This window comes from Peromyscus maniculatus, chromosome 20 (assembly GCF_049852395.1).
Source record: "Peromyscus maniculatus bairdii isolate BWxNUB_F1_BW_parent chromosome 20, HU_Pman_BW_mat_3.1, whole genome shotgun sequence".
In the NCBI taxonomy this organism is placed as follows: Eukaryota; Metazoa; Chordata; class Mammalia; order Rodentia; family Cricetidae; genus Peromyscus; species Peromyscus maniculatus.
In genome coordinates, this window is record NC_134871.1 from 60,039,166 (window position 1) to 60,062,624 (window position 23,459).

Genomic DNA, 23,459 nt, shown 5'->3' on the forward strand with positions numbered 1-23,459 from the left:
AAGGTTTTCATTTACTGCAGCAAATTCTGGAAGACTGACATCCCTTGACGCTACCTAGTCTCTGGGAGACTGACATCCCTTGACTCTACCTAGTCTCTGGGAGACTGACACCCCTTGACTCTACCTAGTCCTAGAATGACACTGTGCCCCAGTGAAGGCTAAATCCACAAAGGCCACTAAAGAATCGAACAAAAACTAACACCATATCCGAGTCTCCTCCTCAAGGACTATATGAGCCATGTAGTGGAAACTTTGACCAAAGCTCCGGAAGGATGAGATTGAGATCAGACATTCCTTACTAGAAGTTACTCAATACTGTATTAAGTGGTGGATTTTCAGGCTTTGCCTTGTCTTAGGAGACTCCATTTTATAAGCAGTTTGTCTCCATTTTTGGCAGGAGGATGACTGCAGGCCCTATGTGAACCCACAAGGTACAAATGACTTATTTGGGGGAATAGAAAAGAAGTCACCCTATCAGCTTACTGGGGTGAACTGAGACTGTAGGGGCACATGGGTATATTAAAATCAAATCAGGGAAACCAAGCCCCAAAATTTATCAGACACACAGACCCAGGAAAGGGTACAACTCTCCTGCGTGGGCCTCTTAAAATACACATGCCTACCACTGTGGTGTCATGGCTCCACACCAAACTGTCCTCTGATACCTGGCATGAGCATCAAGTACTAACAAGCAGAAGAGTCCCTGGCTGTTGCGGTGGTATTGTGTTCCCTAAAATATTGTGCACCCTGATAAACTTATCTGGGGTCAGAGAACAGAACAGCCACTAGATATAGAGGCCAGAAAATGGTGGCACACATGCCTTTAATCCTAGCATTCCAGAGGCAGAGATCTACCTGGATCTCTGTGTGTTCAAGGATACAGCCAAGCATGATGACTCATGCCTTTAATCCCAGGAAGTAATGGCAGGGGGCAGAAAGGTATTTAAGGTGTGAGGACAAGGAACTATAGCTGGTTAAGCTTTTAGGCTTTTGAGCAGCAGTTCAGCTGAGACCCATTCGGAGGAGGACATGAAGGCTTCCAGTCTGAGGAAACAGGATCAGCTGAGGAACTGTGGAGGTGAGGAAGCTGTGGCTTGTTCTGCTTCTCTGATCTTCCAGCATTCACCCCAATACCTGGCTCCAGGTTTGATTTTACTAATAAGACCTTTTAAGATTCATGCTACAGGCTGTCCTTAAAGCTTCAGCTCTGCTTGGTCCCGAGCCGTTGATGCAGCCTAACTACATTTTCACCTGTCAGGACTTGAATCCAGTGTTTCCTGTTCTCAGACGCCAGTTCAACCTTTCACCCTGGGGCTGGACTCTAGAGATTTGCTATCTAATGTCACCTCAGCAGCTCCAGCAATGGCTCCTCCAGGCACTGGGCTGGTTCCTTCTTATCCATAAGGCTCTGTCTCAGCCCAGCTCGGAAGCCTTTTGAACTCTGTAGCAGCCCTCTCTAATTTGTTTTCATTCTGTAAAAGGCATAGATGCATGTAGGTGCATAGGCATATTTACAGTGTGCTGTGAGTTAATATTAGTTATTAACATTAGAGTTAATATTAGTAATTAAGATTGGGATAAAAGAACCTACATTTGCCTCAGCCAGGATACTGGAGTAGATGGAATTATCTAACACACTGCTTCCATTGAAACCACTGAACTTTGTGAATTATTGTTGTTCAATATATTTTGACACCGTGGAAAGCCACAAATTTCACCTATTTTAGGCATAGAATGATCACAAAAGAAAGACAAAAACAAAAAGTTGAAGTAACGAACCCTACAGTACCAGAATGGTAAAGTGGAACTTTTGATGGCACCACACTGAAAATTGAAAGTGATGATTTTCAAACAGGAAGATCCTGACTCCTCGTCTGATTCATTCCCAAACTGGAAGGATTTTTTATTTTTTATTTTTTTGGCTAGGTGGTGGCTCCGTGTACCACAGGTGAACCCTGTTCACCTTAAGGAAAGATGGGGCAATGGACTGTGCTTGAAGAAGAGAGAGCAGAGGTATGGGAGGGGAGCAAGGCTCATTCTTGGGAGTTAGAATCAGGGTTCCTTGAAAACTCTTCTTAAACAGCAGAAGCCCTTGATTTTCTAATGAGTTTTTTTTATATCACCAAAATAAAATGGGGCTTTATAACTTCTTTCAAAGCTGTAAACAAACATGGTTTGTTGGAGACAGTAGAGTGTCATGGTTAAGTGCATGAGCTCAGAAGCCAAAGGCAACCATTTACATTTCGGTTCTTTAGACTCCCCCTCTTGGCTGCTTCCTGATACACAGAATGATGACAGTTGTCACCTGGCCCATGGGGTGTTGGCAGTTAAAGATGCTCCTAAGTGTGAGGCAGGTAAAGGTAACAGCAGACATTGTAAGAACTCTCTCCACTCAACAACTGAGGTAGAAATACTCGTGGCTCCCTTTCGCTCCATCTGCTGACTGTGTTAGAGCGAGAGCGAGGTGATCTCTGCTGCCTGTTGCAAACATTCCCTCCTTCAGGAACTTCTGGCCCCAACTGTGGCTGTAGGAATCCCTGATGGAGATCACTCTACCAGAATCTCCTGCCTCTCCCTTCTAAAACAACAGACTCCAAATAATTATAAATTGCTCCCAGGCATTCCACACTGGAAGACTGGGAAGGCAGAAGGCTCCATGCTAGGGACAGATTTCACACAGTTCTGACAAATTAACATGTGTATTTCCTGGTGTCAAGTCCAAATTCCGGCAGTTAGACAAAAGCTAGCATACCTCCGGAGCTTGTGAAACCTGTTGCCCTCTTCCAAAGGAGCCATTTCCTTATGGCTGGCAGAAAGGACAAATGGCTGTCTGTGGTGATTATTACCATACCAAAGCACATGCTGGCCTCCAGGCTCTCTCAGTATCACAAGTACCCTTTACACATTTCAGAGTCCATGCTGGCATCTAGGCTCTGCTCACACCATACCCCTTGCCCTAAACTCCTTCCAGACATCTCTGGGGCTTCCGTACCCCCAGATTCTCATTGTCTTTCTAACCCTGCTATTTTGGCCATGCCCTCCCTTGGTCTCCTTTGCCCACACTCTCTTTGTCTTTCTCTCGCGCTCTCTTCCTCTGTCCTCTGGTGACCTGGTCCAGATTGCTGGCCAGGTTCAGTCTACTCGTTTCCCTCCCTGCTCCGGAATCTTCCAGATGCCTCTGGCTGTCCTCTCCCTCATCTCTGCGACAAAAACCTTCCCTTCAACCAGACCTTGGAGCAGTGATGTTGTCAGTTTAAATACCTGGCATCTCTCTCTCCCCTATAAAACTGTGCCACTGCTACCCAACAGGGGCCTGGGAGTTCTTCTGGCAGGTCCATTTTGCTCTACCAACTTGCTTCCTAACATACTTAGGAGTGACAGGTTTCTTTATCTGTGTCCCCTATTACAGGACAGATTGGCTTAGGTTCCAAGGTTGTTCCATAAAGACCTTTCCTCACTGCTGAGCCGTGGTGGTGCACGCCTTTAATTACAGCACTCAGGAGGCAGAGGCAGGTGGATTTCTGTGAGCTCAAGACCAACCTGGTCTACAGAGCAAGTTCCCCGACAGCTAGGGTTACACAGAGAAACCCTGTCTCAAAAACCAAACCAAACCAAACCAAACCAAACCAAACCAAACCAAACCAAAAAAAAAAACTTTCCCCACCTACTAGTTTGCTTAACCACAAAACTAAGATGGTTCTATTTGTATATTGAATTTAAAATCTTCAAATTCCATCACGCACAAGAGGGCAGGGCTGAGGAAAGAAGCTGTAGGTGCCTACATAAAGGAAACTATAATTTCTAGGAAATGTTTTTCATGCTTAAAGTCATGGTATTAAAGCCAGTTGATACCTCCGATCATTATTCAGTACACAAAGATGTGTAGTAATTAACTCATAATTTGTCTTCCAATGTTACAGATCATGTCTTATTTGTTGTCTTCAGTCACAACATTGGCAGAAAGATTTCAAAAGCAAGAAGGTTAGGCAAACACACAAATTCCCACCTGCTTCCACAGCTTGCTCAACAGTAATGGAAAGCCCAAGGGGATACCTTCCTCTTATCCAAACTCTCTGCATTTGGGCTGGCTCTATCCAGTTATTCACACAAAGAAATTTGAAGGTCATTTTCAAAGTCATCTTCAACTCCCATTATCAATCTACCATTTCGATATCAACCTCAGGAATACAATGTTAAATATTCCTTTTCATTTCCATGGTTTGAACTATGCTTCTGTTAACAACCTGTAATCAGTTTCCAAACCAAAGTGAATGAACCTCTTTGGGAAAAAAAATTCCTGAATTCTCTTCCACATTCATGATAAACTTCATCATAATAAAACTGGCCTAACAGTCTCAGCTAATCTAATCCCTATTCATATAAATAGGGAATTGTAGCTATTCATTTAAAGGGTAAGTGGGGGAACTTAGCAAGATCAGAAACAACTATGCATTTTCACCTTTCATACATGATTCTAACACTTTCTTGACCATAATCAATTTCCAATAAAGATTTTCTTTCAGGTAAACTAGTATTTTATAAAAAATTCCCCAAGACATCTATTAAACTCATATTTTATCTGATAGAGAAATAAGAACTCTCACCAGTGTATTGTTTGCTCAGGACAGTGAACATTACTTCATTTTTCTCATATTAGAATGTTTACAGGAGTTACACATAAGCCTCATATGAATGAAGGAAATGTCAGCTCTCTGCAGAATGACAGGCTCACCATTCTGGGATTTGTGTCTGTTGGCGGCATTCAAAGATATTTTGATGAAAATAAATTCATTTTGTCCAATTTTTGCATGACTCGCCTTGTCTCTTCTACACCTTTCTATCCAAAAGAACTCATCTACATGACACTAGCTCTAGCTGCTAGAATTTCTGAACAACACTAGAGTCAAATGCTGCTGTGAATAGCCTGCTGTGAAGACCTTCCCTTCTGGAAATAAAGAACTATATTTCTGGAGCTCTTTCCAGAGTTTATGTACAAAAATGAGCAGAAGAAACTGTGTCAGCTAAGTATTCAGTTCTGTCATTCACAAAGTTCACAAGCTTGTGGCAGATACATACAGGATTAGCAGTAGAATTTTCTACCCTTGGCCTTTACAGAATATGCAGGTTTGGGAATACTGCCCCCCAGCCCATGGAAGGAGACAAATTTTCTGTTTATTCTATGTTACTCAAATACTTGGTGTCCCTCTGAAATGCATTAATTTTTGATATATTGAATAGCATTGCATTAGTTACTTCTGTTGCCACTATAAATATACCAACCAAAGCAACTGAAGGGAGGAAGTGCCTGTTTGGCTCACAGATAAGATTACAGTTTATCATTCTGCAGAAGTCAAAGCAGCAGGCACTTGAAGCCACTAATCACATTACACTAAAAGAATAATGAATTAATGCATGCCTGTGAGCATTTCTCATTCCCTTCTCTACAATTATACAACCCAAGACCCCAAGCACAAGGCACAGTGCTGTCCAGAGTGTACAGGTGCTTCCACATCAATTACTATGATAAAGATAACTTCTCGATCATTCTCAGAGGCCCTCCTCCCAGGTGATCTTAGACTGTGTCACACATGAATGTCACTAATATGTATATGCATCCATGGGCTCTTTACAAACACCAAGGTTCTCAACTGACATTGAACTTGAGATTAGTTGCCTTGCAATTATGTAAGAACATGCATACATCTGACGTACAGAAATTTAGGACACTTAACAGTAACCACATTGTCATATAAAACACACGTCATAAAAAGTGGAACTCCTCTCCTTACTGCAATCTGGTATTCAGGTACATACACATATGTACAGATGAAATAATTTCAATACTTAGCGTATGCCTTTAATCCCAGCACTCGAGAGGCAGAGGCAGGCTGATCTCTGTGAGTTTGAGGCCAGCCTGGTCTCCAAAGCGAGTTCCAGGAAAGGCGCAAAGCTACACAGAGAAATCCCATCTCAAAAAACCAAACAAACAATAAACAAACAAAAACTTATATTTAGATAACAATTTTCATATTAAAATCAAGTTTGATTTCTGGCTGTCCTTTCCGAGTTTGCTGAGTGTATCTAACACACAGAAAGAGACAAAACCAAGGAAGAGAGGAATGTAAGGACAGAGGGAGGCAGAGAGAAGAGATTGAGTGATTGACTTCAGAAGTTTCTCCTAAAAGTTACTGGATACTTTTAACAATGGTATTAATAATAGCCACTATTCTAGTGTTTATTGAACACAGTGTTCTTCAAGACAAATTTATCATACAAAGCATTGCTATTTCTTACAACTTTGTTAAAAGTATATTATTAGAGTGTTTCTAAAAAAGGCCTGGAGCTGAGGAATTTAAAGCAGTCTGCTCCAATACACAAACCTGGCAAATGGAGAAACCAAGTTCTGATTCTCTCCAAAGCTTAAGCATATCCTCTCTATTACAATAGCTGTATTTTTTTTTCCTCTACACCAAATTAATTGTCCCTGCCACTAATGTAACCCACAGCTGTAAAAATATAGTATGTCACAGTTGAGCTCTCGTCTGCACAAAGTCCACTACTTGAAAAGGCTTGGTTTCTAGGGAACACTATTTAGAAAGTAGAACCAACTAAGGGTCTTTAGGTTATTATTGTGTGCCCTTAGGAGGACAGTGGGGTCTTGGAAGCTTCCTCTTTTTCTTTCATTTGTCAGCTCTACAGTGAAGGGCTCTGCCTTGCTGCCATGACCTTCTGCCTTCACACAAACCAAAGCAATTCAGCCACTCCATCACGGAATGCAACTTTGGCAGAGGACTCCGGTGTTTCCTGGGCTGCTTGCTGTGGCAAGGCAAGGCGAATGGTAGTGATGTAATGTGGTGGAATTGTGCTCCCCAAAATATTGTGCATGCTAATAAACTTATTTGGGGTCAGAGAACAAGACAGCCACAATATTAAACATAGAAGATAGGCAGTGGTAGCACACGTCTTTAATCCTAGCATTCCAGAGGCAGAAATCCCTCTGGATCTCTGTGAGTTCAAGGCCACACTGGAAACAGCCAGGCATGGTGACACACGCCTTTAATCCCAAGAAGTGAGCCTTTAATCCCAGGGAGTGAGGCAGAAAACAGGAAGATATATAAGGCGTGAGGACCAGAAACTAGAAGCATTTGGCTGGTTAAGCTTTTAGGCTTTGAAGCAGCACAGCTCAGCTGAGATTCATTCTGGATGAAGACTGAGAGGCTTCCAGTCTGAGGAAAGAGGATCAGTCAAGGAACTGGCGAGGTGAGGTAGCTGTGGCTTGTTCTGCTTCTCTGATCTTCCATCATTCACCCCAATACCTGGCTTCAGGTTTGTTTTTATTAATAATATGCCACTAGTACATGTAGTCAAACGTGATTCTAGAATACATGTCACTGGAGTAAATTATAGAATCTAAAAACATTGAATGAAATTGTTTTTCATAGTCAGTGTCTTGTTTACTTTAGTGCTCTTATAAGACACCCATGACCACGGCAATTTATAAAAGGAAGTCTTTACTTTGCATCTCATGGTTCCAGGGGGTAGTAGAGTTCATGACCATCATGGCAGCTGACAGGCAGGCATGGAGTTGGAGCAGTAGCTAAGAGCTTAAATCTTATCCAAAAGTGTAAAAGGCAGAGAGAGAGTGACAAACACAGTGAGAGGAGTAGGGAGAGAGAGAGACAGAGACAGAGAGAGACTGGGGAATACACTGGAGATATCCTAGAATTTTGAAACTCAAACCCCACCCCCAGTGACATACCTACTCCTACAAGGCCACACCTCCTAATCCTTCCCAAACAGTTCCATCAACTGTGGACCAAGCATTCAAATACATGAGTCTATAGTGCCCATTCTCATTCAAACCACTACCATCAGATAATATAGTCCCAGATATTTTTGATATAATTTTACAGCCCAAACTATATGTAACTATATTTTAATTTGCAGAAAACTGTACAGTACAAGTGTGGTCTTTAGGAGAAATCCTAAATTTCTCATTTTTTTCACCTTCTAGACAAGCTCTTCTTGTTTGAGCCACCCCTCCTCCTTCACGGTGATAGGTGCTCTCCATAGGCATTCACAGACAACACATGGATGAGTCCACACTGGAGTCATCAATACGCCAACACTGACAAGCTGAACTACAAGTGCCATCAGACCCTCTTTGTCTTTGTTTTCTCATCCCTCGGCTTCCCTTCAGCTCTGTCCTTCCCCCAATCTTCCTGCTGGTGAACCTCAGCACCATGTGTCGACTCATGTGTCGCTTGCTGCCTTGAGTCTTATGTATGATACAACTAGGAATGCTGTGTCCAACTGACACCCTAGTCTGGTCTTCAAGTATCACTCACCTCTGTGTCTACATCCCTGTGCCCTCCACAGCCCACTGGCCATTCTCAGAACCTCCCTTTATCCCCCACCCCAAATCAACTGCCGACATCATGAGCTACTGCTTTCCATGACCTTTCCCCTCTGTCTCCTTCAGCTAAAACAGCAGCTGGTATATTACCATAAGGGCTCCTGCTCCTCTCTAGATTGAGGACCTGTTTTCTAGTCACTGACCCCTGCATTCTGGCCCCGTGTTCTTGTACAGATGTACTCGTGTCTGGCTGAAAGGGGCAAAACCAGAAAGCCTATTGCTTGAGGAACATAATCCCAATTTCCCCTACGGAAGATCACAGCAGTCATTCTGAAACTGGAGCTGAATCTCATATCTATGAGACTCTGCTGAATCCATCACTAAACTCTTTGAAGACAGATGAAGGAAGGCTCTGAACGCATGACAAAGAAAACTGGATTGCATCTCACAGTATGAGAAAACAGGGCTGGGTGGGAGCCATGTTAAAGAATGATGGGACTTCTAAAGAGAGGGGCCAGGAGTCGCAGGGATCCAGCTGAAGCTACCAACAAAGCAAGCAGCATAACACCAAAAAATGCACTATGATGAAGATTCGGTAAATAGATTGTATCCAACAAAATGGACTTGCAGGAAACTGCAAAAAATGTTGAAATGCTAATAACATGAAAACAAGTTTTGGATGCTATTTCAAATCGCTTCACTTTAGTTCCTGTAGACCATTTTTTAAATAATCGTTTTTATAAGAAAATAAAAACCTAAGTCTTTAAATGACAGCCATCCTTGAAATCCAGACATACACTGGTTAAGTTTAAATTCAAATTATGTTTAATTAATAGATGTGGCTACAGACAAGAAGCCTTTTATTTATTTATTTATTTTTTTGCCTTTGTGACAGACCTGGTATAATTGTCAAAGGTTTGATTAATGAATAATTTAGGATGCTAAATTTTTTTCTTTGTTTTCTCTAAATCCCCAAATTTTAAAACTATTACTCATTTAAAAGCATATGTCAGATGAGATATGATAACTCAGCTGCAATTAGGAAGCCGAGAAAGAGGCCTCTGAACATCTTATCAGAATATGAACTAGGCCATTTAAAAAGAAGGGGAACAAGGGGTTACTGTGAATAACTTGGAATGTAAAAGGGAAACTAATTAGAAAATAAGTCTCTGAGCTAAATGAATTAGTAAAGAAATGTTAAATCAGTCGGGAATGCCATTTAAGATAAATAACATATGGGACACAGGAAGGATTTTAAAATTCAAGATGAATCAATTTTGTTTACTGTGGGTGTGTTTCCTACCTCAGGAGGTACCTCATGCTGCATTTCAGAAGTGCGTGCTCAGCAGGCTGGGGAAGATTGCCAGAGTCCTTAACATCATTGCAAGGGTACTGCCTGCAAGCAGGAGAATGTGCAGCTCCCATCTCCATCCCTAGCCTTGGGAAACAGCCTGAACGATTTTATGTTTCTGAACGGCTGCCTGGTCAGCTTGTGGGAAAGTGGGCCAAGAGAGAGGGGACCGTGGAGAATAGAGACACACTTCACGTCTCCGGAGTCTGTGTGTGTCACTGAACTTCCGATCAGGGAAGCATCTTTCTGATTTTGTACTACTAAGATTTTCTTGCCTTCATCCTTTCGTCCACAGCCATTCTCTCTTCTACTGAAAGGAGCATGTCTACATCCCCCACCCTTTTTCTTCTCCCCACCGCTTTCCTGTTAGATGGACTCCTGGGAAATGATAAAATATGTGGAAATGGTGTCAGTGGATCAGCAGGGCTGGGTCTGAAGCTGGGAGAATCTAAGGAAGGGCCAGCTCCTTTGGAGAACTGCCTTGACAAGGCAGGCACCCCAAGAGAGCGTTTCGGGAAAGTGTTTCCCTGGCTTTCTCAACACAACCGCACTTTTTCAAACAAGAAACATTTTCATTTGAGGCTGAGGTAATGGAGTAAATTGCTGTCTGCCTAGAAATTGCATAATCACCTGAACTTCACTCTTAGCCTGTGGTCCTTATTTTTCCATTTGTGTCCTCCAGGCACATGCTTCTCTCACAGATGGAGTTTTTCATGAAAGACAGCCTGCCTTTGAGCAGGAGGACTGGTGACTACTTGTGATTGTTTCAATCCCCTGTTCACTGGAGTTGAAGCAATTACTGAGCTCACAGAATGTGGGTGTGGTACTTGGTACTTCTCTAACAAAACCAAAGTATCTTTCCACTAGCAAGCTAATCACATTTGGCTTTACTCTCTTAACCATGACATCCCTTGCCTTTCTTCTGTTACATTTGTTTCAAGCACTTAACATCTTCACCTCAGACACCACCTTCCTGCAATCTCTGTAGTTGTCTTCTTTCTTTTGTGACTAGTCTCTGTGATGTTCAAATTCTGTAGTTCATTCCCCACTTCTGCTGGGCTTTGTTGCCTAGCACGCTTTCCTAAGATGCTCTCAAAAATCTCACTCTCAAAGGAGAAGAAGCCTACGGGGTAACATTTTCTTCATGTTTATTTGCCTGAGAAAACTGTTCGGTAAGGACACACGCATATTTAGACATCTGAGTGAAGTGTATTGTTTTCTATGACATACATAAATATCAAAACAACAAAGTCATCTAGATTTTCAAAATCCCCTATAGATAAAACACAATACTTGGAATCCACACTTACCATGTCAATGGTTTTCAAGGCTCTGTCTCATTAGCTGCCTAGTCTCAGCACCACTGGATAAACCCAAAGGACAGTTGTGCAAAACCAGTCCAACTCAGTAACTACTAAATTCTCCTTATGTGGGTATAGTCTTCAAATCATCACCCTAGACACTGTTACCTCTTAGCATGAGCTGACATTTTTTTTTTTTTTTTGCCTCTTCCAATGGAAATTCTGAATCAGCCGAGTCAAGGGCACAGTCTTATGCAATGCTACAGTTATCACTCCCACCCCAACGAATATAATAATCTCCACTTTAAAAAGATGCCTAAAAATTGCCGGGCGGTGGTGGTGCACGCCTTTAATCCCAGCACTCGGGAGGCAGAGCCAGGCGGATCTCTGTGAGTTCGAGGCCAGCCTGGGCTACCAAGTGAGCTCCAGGAAAGATGCAAAACTACGCAGAGAAATCCTGTCTCGAAAAACCAAAAAAAAAAAAAAAAAAAAAAAAAAAAAAAAAAAAAAAAAAGATGCCTAAAAATTAATAAGAGCAGAATTCTTTTACTAGAGGAAACTTTTTGCAATTAAAAAGTTTTCTAAAATTAGAATTATGAATGCCTTTTATGAGGAAATTAGAGCAGCTACAATTTTCCAAAAAAACCATCAATTTAAAAATATGATTGCCAGTTTGTAATCTGGCAGTCTCTCCCATTTCTCTGATCTGAAATGAAAACTTGAGGCTTTACTTGTATATGCTTTCTCTTGAAAAATATTAAAGACACAATTAAGATGGCAGGGGACAGAATGTGGAATTTTTTTCCTTAAAAAACAAAACAACAACAAAAAAAACCCTAAAGTTAGATTCATGCTGTTCCAGGAACCCTTATGAATGCTAGTCACTTGACTAGAAAAGGCCTTGAGAGTTAAAGGTATTTAATGGTATTTACTTTGAACATTACCATTTATTTTTCAAAGATATTTTTGGTGGTTTTATTTTGTTTGTTTGTTTTGTTTTGTTTTCATTTTTGAAACAGAATCTCACAACCCAGACTAGTCTGAAACACTCTCACTATGCATTCCAGACTAGTCTGAAACACTCTCACTATGCATCCCAGACTAGTCTGAAACACTCTCACTATGCATCCCAGGCTAGTCTGGGACACTCTCACTATGCATCCCAGGCTAGTCTAGGATACTCTCACTATGTATCCCAGGCTAGTCTGGAACACTGTCACTATGCATCCCAGGCTAGTCTTAGTCTTTTGGCAATCCTCTTCCCTTAGCTTCCACACCTGGCTTTATTATTTACTAAAGTGAGCATAAATACATTTTACTAATAAGCATTTAAGTCTTATAACTAGATGGAAATAAATTATTTATAATAAGAATATTTAAAAGGAAATATACACATTGAAGAACTCAAACTGATATTTGGTAATAATTTTATAAGAAAATAATGTAAATAAAAGAAGCTAAAATGAATAGACTTACTAGTTTATTAGCTCAGATGTTTTGTATAACACTGATACACACATGACATTAAGTTTTATATAGACTATGAGACAGACAACATGGTAATTTCATTTACTTGAGATTAAAGAGGAATAGATTGCTTTGACATATTTATTTTGTGATGTGATAAAGACAGGGCTTAAAATTTTCCTAAAGTTTGGACATTGTGGTTAGTTCTCAGTTGGTGATTAGGTCTTCCCAGATCTCCTGATCTTTATAAATAAATCAATCAAAGTCATTAGAACCGCACACTGCTTCCTTCACCAACTCTCCCAGCGAAAACAATTCTGGAGTACTGCCTTCTGCTCTCTGGGAATGACAGGGCTGCTGCCATCTCTAATCAGAGAAGCCACTGACACAGGATCCTCCTTCTTGGATGGAGGGAACCACTGTGAATGACTTTCACTTGAGACACCAGGCCCCACAAGCAATACACACTGCTGCTCCGGCTGCAGGTGGTCTCAGAAGGTGCTGGATGCACAGAAGCCAGGGAGGGCATTCAGTAGACTACCCCTCCTGCTGAGGTGGGACTTCAAAGTGGTACAGCTGTTTGGGGCTCACTGACAATCTACAAGTAACCCCTAGCCCATGATTCTACACATTCAGTAAACTCCTTGGTTCACCATACTGCATGTAGATGCGACCACCCCTTTGGTTAGTCACTGATCCTCTACTGGGTCCTCCATATTTGTTCGCATCTCCCCCACCCTGGGAAAGTAATGCAGCAATGGGCTATTACAGTTTCAATAAACAAAGGTACATCTATGGGCCAAAGGACTTGAAAGTAGTGCTACACCTATGTCCTGACTCGAAGTAAGTTTATTTTCCATAGAGTATTAAATCTAACAGCATAAACCAAAAGAATACAATACATTTCCTTTCAAAGCTGATCAATTTGTCTTTTGAACATTTTTTTTTGCATAGCATATGACAGCTGAAATAGATTCTATTAAACTGTCAAAATTAGCTACCGGAAGAGAAAAATCCCAGTAAAAATTTTAAAACTCATTTTTGTTCTACAAGCATATATTCACACGTTTCAAAGTGCTAACATAGAAACACCAGAGTTGACATGTCACTGTCTGAATTGAAAAGTACTTACACTATTGGCTTTTCCAGACGACTTCCCTGTGAACCAACAATCTCCCCCAATGTACAAAACACTTGTCCCAGAAAGTCCTAAAATAGACAAAAGGATTAAAGCTCATAAGTTCCCACACTATTGTGCAGTAGATATCTTGTGCATCATTTTTGCATTTTTTCATTACCAAAACACAGAATTCTCAGTTCCAAAAATAAGCCCAATATGAATCAATTTTACCACACTGCTCTCCTCTAAGTTCACATGTAATTTCACACTTTCGTCACAGAACCAGTTTGTTATTTTGAACTTCCAGGCACTGCAATGTCACATGACCATAAAACAAGAGCTCTGCCACCATCTGGATACATGCGCTGAGAAAGCAGAATGGTTATCAGGAAGAAGCCCTGTGCCCCAGGATAGCCCTGATGCTTCAGAAGTCTGTGTTATCCTAAAAGCTCTGCAGGGAGGAGCTCCGTGCATTGAATAGCCCTGGGGAAGCCCAGGGAATGATGTACAGACATCAAATATGATGTTTCATTTTTATGAAAAGAAGAGTCAATAAATCTACTTGTTAAATGTACAAGGTGTGTTACTGAGTTCACTAGAGTTTCAGAAAAATGACTTCTCAAATTAAAAAAAATAAAGCCAACTCATGCTTGGGAGCTACTACTGCCCCCACTTTATAGATAAGAGAACTGAGGCTTGAAGAAAGCAACTTGCTCAGAACCATAATGAAAACCCAGAAGATGAATCCAAGCTCACTGAGGTACTAGGTCCAGCCATGCTGCCTCTACTTCTAGCTATTGAGAGGAGCTGGACTCAGATACACACGAGGCCAACTAGCCAAGAAATAAAATCCCTCATTATTCAACACAGGGAAAGTGAGGTGGATCATGCCCTAAGTCCAAACAGGAGAAAAAGCCCTATGTAGACTAGCAAGTGAGCCTTGAGAGGTAGCTGGGAACAGACTGAACTGTTAGTCCTAGAGAAAATATCAGACTGTCAGTAGGCAGGAAGTGAGCAAAGAAAGAAAGTCAGGTCAAGGGAGGAAGTGTAGATGAAGAGCTAGGACCTTGAGGAACACTCATGGCTCAACAACTGGAAGCAACCAGACAGCTTTGGTCATCCATGGGCACAATCAGAGAGGAGCACCTGCTCCAGTACCAGCTTGTCTCAACAGGCTCATGACAGGAAAGAATTTGCATTCAGGAGAGGACAGTGGTTAAGATTAGGCAAAGTGCTAAGACCCAAGCCAAGGTTGCAGTGAGTATTGGGAAACAGATCTGGTGAACTGTTGCTGTGTACGGTAGGTAGAGCTGGTGGCAAGGGGGAGCAGTCTAGACACTCCAAAGTTCTCTCTAAATCTAGAACTTGGTAACTGACAGAGAGCTGTACTCTTTTTAAAATGCGGGTCCTCTGGAATTGGTTTCTAAGCATGCAAAACAACTTAAATCCTTATTGCAATTATTGAGTTAAATCCATATTTAAATTGCAAGTCATTAGCCTATATATTTAAAATGTGGGACTTGAACAAACCCCAAACTACCTAGAGCTTAATACTTGGCCTTCCAAATGCTTGGTATTTGGAAAAATCATTGCTCTACTGAATAGCTGCAGAAAAACCTTTATGGAGCATTCTAGAACTGTTTACTAAAAATATGCCAGTGAGCTGCTGCAAAAACATGTTAAATGGATTTTGTCAATGGAATACTTAGCTTCAGTAAAAGCTGTATACCATTGCACAAAAGAACAGAATATAAATGTGTACCATTCTACACACCTACCAGCAAACACAGAGGCATCATTATTGCTTCACAGAAAGTTAAAATAGTCAAATCAGTAAAATGTGCACTACAACATGAATCTATGAGAATCCTCCCAGTTTTCTTATCTTGCCCTGTATTCACAGCATCCCTGGGTTTACTCTGCATTTCTGGGTATGTACAGTCTGTACCAAGCAACATATTCACTACTCACAGCACAAAATCAGCACATGGTGGTCATGAGGTGGGAAAGTTCTATTCAGTTTGTGTTTTAGCTGGCTTAATGGCTCACATCTGCTCTGCATTTTACAGTACACTCATGTGTAAATAATTAGTGTCTTTCGGCGGGTATTTTTAGGTATTTGGGGCTGTATATAGAGATAGAAATAAAAACAAACTACGCCATAAACTTCCTCACTGCTTTTTGTGCTGGTGCTGTGACCCAGTTGTGGAATCATTATAATTAGGTTGTGATGATATTTCCAGGAATAAATGCAGCCCCTCTGCCACTCTGCCCCCCTACAGACCAAATCCAGCCTAGAGAACCTCAGGCAGCTGAGAAACGCTTTAATGTCTAATATAATAATGGCTACTGCTTTCTCCCCCAAATGTCCATGAAAACAGTAAATGTCTGTTAAATTCTTCTTTATAGTTTAAATCGCAGTCTCATAATGTAGGAAAACCATTCTGTTCATACCTAGAATTCATTGAAACTTAAAGTGTATCCAGCTATTACACTCTGTATGGCTGGTGCCAAAGCTAAAAGAGCGATAAAAAGAGAAGCGGGGGAGAGAGGAGGAGGGATTAAATACCAATAAGAATAAAAAGTAGCAGAGAGCCCGTGGGCATGCTCAGATTATTCCCACAGCAATCTGCATCTAGATTTGTTACACCTAAAAGATTCCAAGTCCCTGCAACCAAGGTCCTGCTGATTATACACAGACGTATTGGTTTCTCTCTTCTTTCTTAGGTCTACACAAAGCATAACATTCTTATTTCTTTAGATTTATTATTTTAATTATTTCTGAAGTATGAATATTGGCTGATCTGTTCGCCTAAATCTTATTTTGCATCGTACCTTCATACTTGTCTACATTCTACATTTATTACATTACTGCCCTGAGCTTTAGGAATTCTACAAATAGGAGAAGGAAGCTTGGGAGACAATGAAATGGCTCAGAGGATGTTTGTTGCCAATAAATCCCTGAGACCCACATAGTAGTAAGAGGGAAATGACTCTTGTCAGCTCTCCTCCAAGCTCGACATGCACTCTATGGCACGCATGCGCACAATAAATAATAAATAAATAATTTTTAAATGTTAAAGAGAAACCCACTTGGCAGTAAAAGAGCTGATTTTTGTCTTTTCAGGTGCAAATACTAACGTTTCCTATACGTGATTTATTTGAATCTCTCTCTCTCTCTCTCTCTCTCTCTCTCTCTCTCTCTCTCTCTCTCTCTCTCTCATTGTGGGATATTTGTACACTGTATGAAAATGTATCACTGTGATTAGTGTAATAAAAAGCTGAACGGCCAGTAGCTAGGCAGAAGGTATAGGTGGGACTTCTGGGCAGAGAGAAAGAAAGAGAGAAAATAGAAGATGAATCCAAGTTCCTATCAGATGCCAATGAGACATGGAGGGAGTCGGACATACAAAATGAAAGAAAGGTAAAAAGCCATGAGACAAAACATTGATGAATATAGATGGGTTAATTTAAGTTATAAGAGCTAGTGGGACAAGCCTAATATAAGGCTGAGCTTTCAAAATTAAAAAGAAGTCTTCATATTGTTATTTGTGAGCTGATAGCCAATAACAAAGTTTGTTACACTTTCTCTGTCTCTCTTCATATCTCTCTCTCTCTCTCTCTCTCTCTCTCTCTCTCTCTCACACACACACACACACACACACACACACACACTGAGTTTATAGTGGATAATATACTGCCATTGAATAGAATCATGAAGGTCTTTGTTGTCTGCACTCATATTGAAACTGAACCATGTTTCTATACCTCAGTAGTTCAGTCTACAAAATGGACATAATAATTCCTACTTCATGGATTCCTGGGAGGATTATTTAAGAAAATGTCTGTAGATAATATATACAAAGCACTTGGAATAGCTGTTTGAAACATAACTCTCTTATCCCCGGGAATAAAACATTATTGTATACTAATAATGTATTACTTGCTACAAGAATCCAACAGTAGGATACTGTAACTATCTAAATAAATTAGTTTCACTTCCAGTTCCACTCTGCAGACATGGAAGGTCACAGTAAGAGCTATGATGCAATGCAGATGTGTCTTACACACCAACTTACCCTATATTGTACATATAGGCAGGAATGAGAGGAAGGACATTTTGAGCACAGTGGTGCAATGAACACAAAAGTACTACCTGAAAGAAAAGTTTCTGATTTTTACAATAACACACATAACATATCACGAACCTAGTAATAAGCAACTTCATAAGCATCTCACAGAATGATATCTTTCTCTCAAAAGTTCTACTAAAGATAACTTGGAAATGGTTTTCCTACTTTACCAATGATTGATGCATATCTGAATACATAATTTCCCTAATTAATAGGTAATTTAGTTTAAAAGACATTCAATTGTGTTGATAATCCACTTTAATTCCACAAAAAAACTGGGACTAGTCAGCTGTTCATGACTTAACCACTAGATTTCTTCTCATGAGTCATGATTTCCTTTTATCTATTTTTGAGCTCATTTAGCTAATTTTTTTTTTTTTTTTTTTGGTTTTTCGAGACAGGGTTTCTCTGTGTAGCTTTGCGCCTTTCCTGGAGCTCACTTGGTAGCCCAGGCTGGCCTCGAACTCACAGAGATCCGCCTGCCTCTGCCTCCCGAGTGCTGGGATTAAAGGCGTGCGCCACCAACGCCCGGCCATTTAGCTAATTTTTAACACATCTCTACAAATAGTCAAAGAAAGAAAAAATGAATGATAGAAAGGTCTTGAATTTGTAGTATTTTAACTTAATGTGGTAAAATTGAGGAAATGAAAACTCGTGTCCATAAAGATTATATCACTGTCATTCCCTGCTAACATCTATTGCTGGAATGTCTCTAGTTCAGACTTTGTTTCTATTTATTTAACTTTTAGAAATCACATCAATTACTGTAAAGAATGTGTTAGTTATATCATACATTACATTCAGCATGGCAAGCCACTTTTAATAACCAAACCAAGTATTCTGTCATTTCAGTAGTGACTCTTAATTTTTAAATAATTATTAGCACAGTCACATCATTTTGGAAATGAGGAAAACTCAACACTGAACACGTGGAGTCAATATTTCAGTAGAAATAATTGGTCACAGTTTAACGATAGAGCAAGATAACTTTTTTCTTCAACCTCTTGGTTTTTACAATTAGTAGAAGAACATTGATGAACCACAGAAGTTAATCTTCTTTCCAATGCTCTAATAAAACCTTCCAAACTAACTTACAAAGAAAAGTTTGAAAAATTTCCTCAACTAACTTCATCTATTTTCTTTTAGTGCTACTGATGATTTCAGCATATTTTTGTCATTCTAAGAGTGCAAATTATGGCAATTAATTAAGCCACTGAATGAAAATTAAGGTTTCAACAAATTGGCAATCATTGATTAAAGCCAAATCATTTCTAAAATCATCAGACATATAAAATATCAATTTTAAAAACAACACAATTCACAAATAGAAAAAACTTCATGTGTAAAATGATAACTCCTAGAAACATATTATCTTCAGTAAAACACTAGTTCTCAACAAGGCTGTTGGAAATGTAACTTGTAGACAGTTAACATGCAAATAACTAGAAGACTAAGAATACTATGAAATACTAATAAAGGTTAAGCATGAAAACTTTAGTGTTACTAAGTAATAATATTAATTATGTAATATTATCAGGACCTCTATTGATACTAAGTCCTGAATAAGAGCCAATTTTTACATAAGCCATCCCATCTCATGCACATTAAATGAGTAACTGGGTAACAATCATGAAGCTGAGATCAGGTAGAAGGTAATTCTATGTATGATTCAGGAGTCTAGGGCAGGTTCTAGATATGGGGATAGGAAACCTAACCCACATATCAACAGTAAATACTTGAAGTATGTTTATAAGGCTAGATCTCATCATCTAACATGAATCAGAAAGTTTTTATCCTCCAGACATCAGAGGATAACACAGGGGACAGTTAGACAAGGACTCGTAACGGGGAACATAAAGAAAGTATCCGAGAGCTACACTCATCTGTGGGTATAAGGTAAGAAATTAAAATGGAGTTAGGCGTTACGCTGGTTTAGGAAACTGGCAGTAATGTGTTTGCTTCAGACACTCATCAAGGAAGTTTCCTCCCCACCCACCCCCACCCCCGGCAGAAGCCACAACTAGTCAAAATGCAGGGGCCAACTGACCCTGGGGTGCCCCACCCCAAGTGCATTGTCACAACTCCTACAGCTAAGGCTCAGGGAACATGGCAGAAGACGGAGAGGGACTGTGAGAGCCAAAGGAACAGGAAGTCTGCGGCGAGACTATGTCTTCTGTAGACCGTGGGGCGGTGGTGGGGCGGGGCACGCCTGTGAAATCTCAACAGTACAGCTACCTCTCCAATGGCAAACCCGAAAAATGACAACATGGGATGACGTGCCAACTTGAATTGGGGAAATCTGACCATGTCTCACGCATAGATCAAGAATTTGGTATGCCAGACTTAGTTGACTCCCCAAGGGAGGCCTTACCCTCTCTGAGGAGTAGATGGGGAGTGGGATTGGGGGAGATGCGGGGGCAGGAGAAGGGGAGGGAGGGGAAACTGGGATTGGTATGTAAAAAAAAAAAAAGAAAGAAAGAAAGAAACCCCAAGAGCAACGTTGTTCCTAAGACAACAATGTGTATGAGACTCAATGTATACGGTTACTCAAAGGAAGGAAAGCAGTGATGTTGGGGGTTGGAGCGAGCAAACAAGGAAGTGGATTGATCTCCAGCCTGAGTGCAGGGTAAAGCGTTGCCTGGCCTGCAGCCAGCACTGGCATGTAGAAACAGGCTTTGAAAATGGTAATTCTGGCTAAGCTCCCTCTACAGAATCTCTAAAGGCCTCAGTTCCCTCAAGAACCTGTTATCTTTTTTTTCTTTTTTTTCTCCACTGACATTCTCTTTAAAGTACCCCAAGTCCTAAGTCTCTTGGTTGGTGTTTTCCAGACCCCTGCCTCTAGTCTTTGAGCAGCACCCAGCCAGTATCTGCATGCGGAAGCATACTGGGTGTTCTCAACTCAAAATCTCTACCACGTGTCTGTCCTTCACTCCTCAGCCTCAGCCTCAGCCTCAGCCATGTCTGCAGCTGACTTCACTGTTCACCCAGGTACTCTCACCAGTACCCAAGAGAGCCACGCAATGTCTCTTGTTTTACATCTAATAGGGAATTCATCTGTAACCAAACAGCCACAATACATCCCAGATGGGACGGCTTTTACCACTTCAGTGGCTTTAATTGTCAAATGTGACTCATGCAGTCAAATTACAACAGATTCATAACTGTTATCCTTAATTCCAATCTTGCTTCTCTGACCTCATTCTTCACTTCAGCAGGCACACATCATCTAAATGCATAAATCAAATCACATCACCCTCCGGGAGCAGACAACAACAAAAATCTGAAACCTTTAGAAGCATCCCATATCCATATGCCCCCTTCAGATGGAATCTTCAGGCTGTCATCAACATTTACAGATGGCCACAGCACTATACTACAACCCTTCCTGCCTCAGTGACTTCGTATTGCTGCTTCCTTTTTGAACGAGAATGCTGTCTTGCTGAAATTTTCAGTAGCTCCCTTCCTCTCTCTCGTAAACTATACACTCAATAAGTACATAGTCATGAGAATGATAGGACAGCCGTACTGCCTGGTAGAGGGCAATCTCAGATTGCTGCTCCTCTCTCTCTTTCTCTCTCTCTCTCTCTCTCTCTCTCTCTCTCTCTCTCTCTCTCTCTCTCTCTCTCCCTCCCTCCCCCCCCTCCCCCCCCTCTCTCTCCTCTCTCTCTCTCTCTCTCTCTCTCTCTCTCTCTCTCTCTCTCTCTCTCTCTCTCTGTGTGTTTGTTATGTCATCAGTATCCATCAGTATATGTGCTATAAGGAAAAGAACTCATTTTAATTGTTTGTTTGCATCTGTGTTCCCTGGATACATCTGTCCACTCTTCCTCCACCCCACCCTGACAGTGTCAGCTGCTGGGGATGGGCTGTCTTTGCACTCCTCAGGGCTCTCTCTGCTCTCACAATGCAAGGGTTGACTCAAACACATTTACTGCTAAAATGACTGTATGGGTGCACACATTAAATTCAGTCAAGTCGTATGGAGATCAGTTTAGTGTTATGGTTTTAATGCTCCCCAAGGTCTCACATGTCTGAACACTGGTCCCCACAGAGTGGCTCTGATTTGCAAGGTTATGGAACCTCTGAGGGGGTAGTGGGAGGTCCCTGAAGTTTTCCTGGGAATGAGCTTTGGAGAGGTATAATCTGTGCCTGTTTCTCTTCAGGCTGTCTGAATCCAGGTCAGTTGCCAAGATGTAACTAACTGCTACTGCTTCCTACCACACATGAGCCTCTAACAACTTTGCTCCATATGTTACTTTCTTCGGGTATTTGTTTACTTTTGGAAGATGTTTAGTCTCAGAGATGAGAAAAGTAACCATTGAACTTAGCTTCCCATTCTAAGGAAAGAACCTTGTCCCCTCTATGAACTCGCTCCTAAGAGAACGGACATTTCATGGCCCAAGCACTTATTTTCAAATAAAATTATGAAATAAAATTAACCTACAGGAAGAAGTTTATATGCATAGTAGTTAGGGAATGCAATAAAGACCACAGATGCCTACAATGAAGGTTAGTGATGGACGGCCAAAGGAAACCAGTGAACTGTCAGAACATCTGAAACAAGAAATTCCGGGGTCCCTTCGAAGTCCAGAAAGAGAACAAATCATTTTGGCTTGCCCCTTTGTTATGCAATGCTCCACACTGTATACTTTTAATGTCATATGGTCAGGAACACCAACAGGAATCCCAGACACACCATCTATGGGCCTATTCTTAACCCTTTTGTGGATGGTCGAGCTGATGAAAATAAATTATGTAAATGAAAGTGTGGGATGTAGCTCTGCAAACGACATTAAGATGACTCGGCTCACAAGTGCCTCAGAGAATGTTTTATTATTATTATTATTATTTATGTTTTATTCTCATTCCCTAACACCTGTGGAAGAAAATACTTTAGCAAAGGTATTTATCCAGAGAACCATAATGAGAATCAATCACATGATGAAATGAGACCCTGGATTTCACCACCCTTCACCTGGAACCAGTTATTTCCCATGAAATCTTTTCAACCGCCAGAGAGACTCATTAAGATTCTGCTGGTGTTTTATGTAACAATATTCCAAAGCTACAGGTCTACTTTCTATCTCCATTTTCCCTGACATTATTATGACTTTTTTGTTTTTTTGGTCAGTATCTCACTGGTTGGGGGGGGGGGGTGGCTGGATGCCTGGAACTTGCTATGTAAAACAAACTGGCCTTAAATTCAGATAGATCCACCTAATTCTACTTCTTGAGGGTTAGAATTAAAGGCATGTGCCACCACAACATGCTAAAAAAGACTTACAACCTAAGATCCTTAACTATCAGATGCTAAACAAAATCATCTTAAGGAGGTTCTAGCAAAATTATCGAAAATTAAAATTGAAAAACCAAAGATTTTAAAATCTGTTTCAAGAAATAATTTGCTATCAAATCCCTTTTGCAAAAACCAATAAGTGAATTCACTCCACATAGGGATTTGTGCACTTAGACGTGTTTTCTAAATGACTCTGGTTTTATTTACTCTGCGCAGTTGGCAGGTAGACAGTTCTGCTATTAAGGGATCATCTCCCTGGGGATAGACCTAGCTTGCTGATTGGCTCCTCTGATCTTCAAAATGCATCATAAACTGCTTGGGGTTCAATGAACTATGTGCTTTTTACCTGAAATCTGTACTTCAGTGCTTTCAAATAGGAAAGAGTTATTTGTTATTAATTTCTAAGAAACCCAAAGTAATCATCTACAGCAATTCTTA

General features: G+C 40.8%; 1 protein-coding gene across 4 annotated transcripts in view; it reads right to left on the reverse strand.

The window, feature by feature from the left end:
- The window catches only part of Cpne8 (copine 8), a 230,951-nt gene that overhangs the window by 144,815 nt on the left and 62,677 nt on the right, over window positions 1-23,459 (reverse strand). For all 4 annotated transcript variants that reach the window (XM_076556619.1, XM_076556618.1, XM_042264610.2 and 1 more), the window contains exon 6: window positions 13,608-13,684. In XM_076556619.1, coding sequence (XP_076412734.1) covers window positions 13,608-13,684 — 77 coding nt within the window. The remainder of the gene's footprint in view (window positions 1-13,607; window positions 13,685-23,459) is intronic.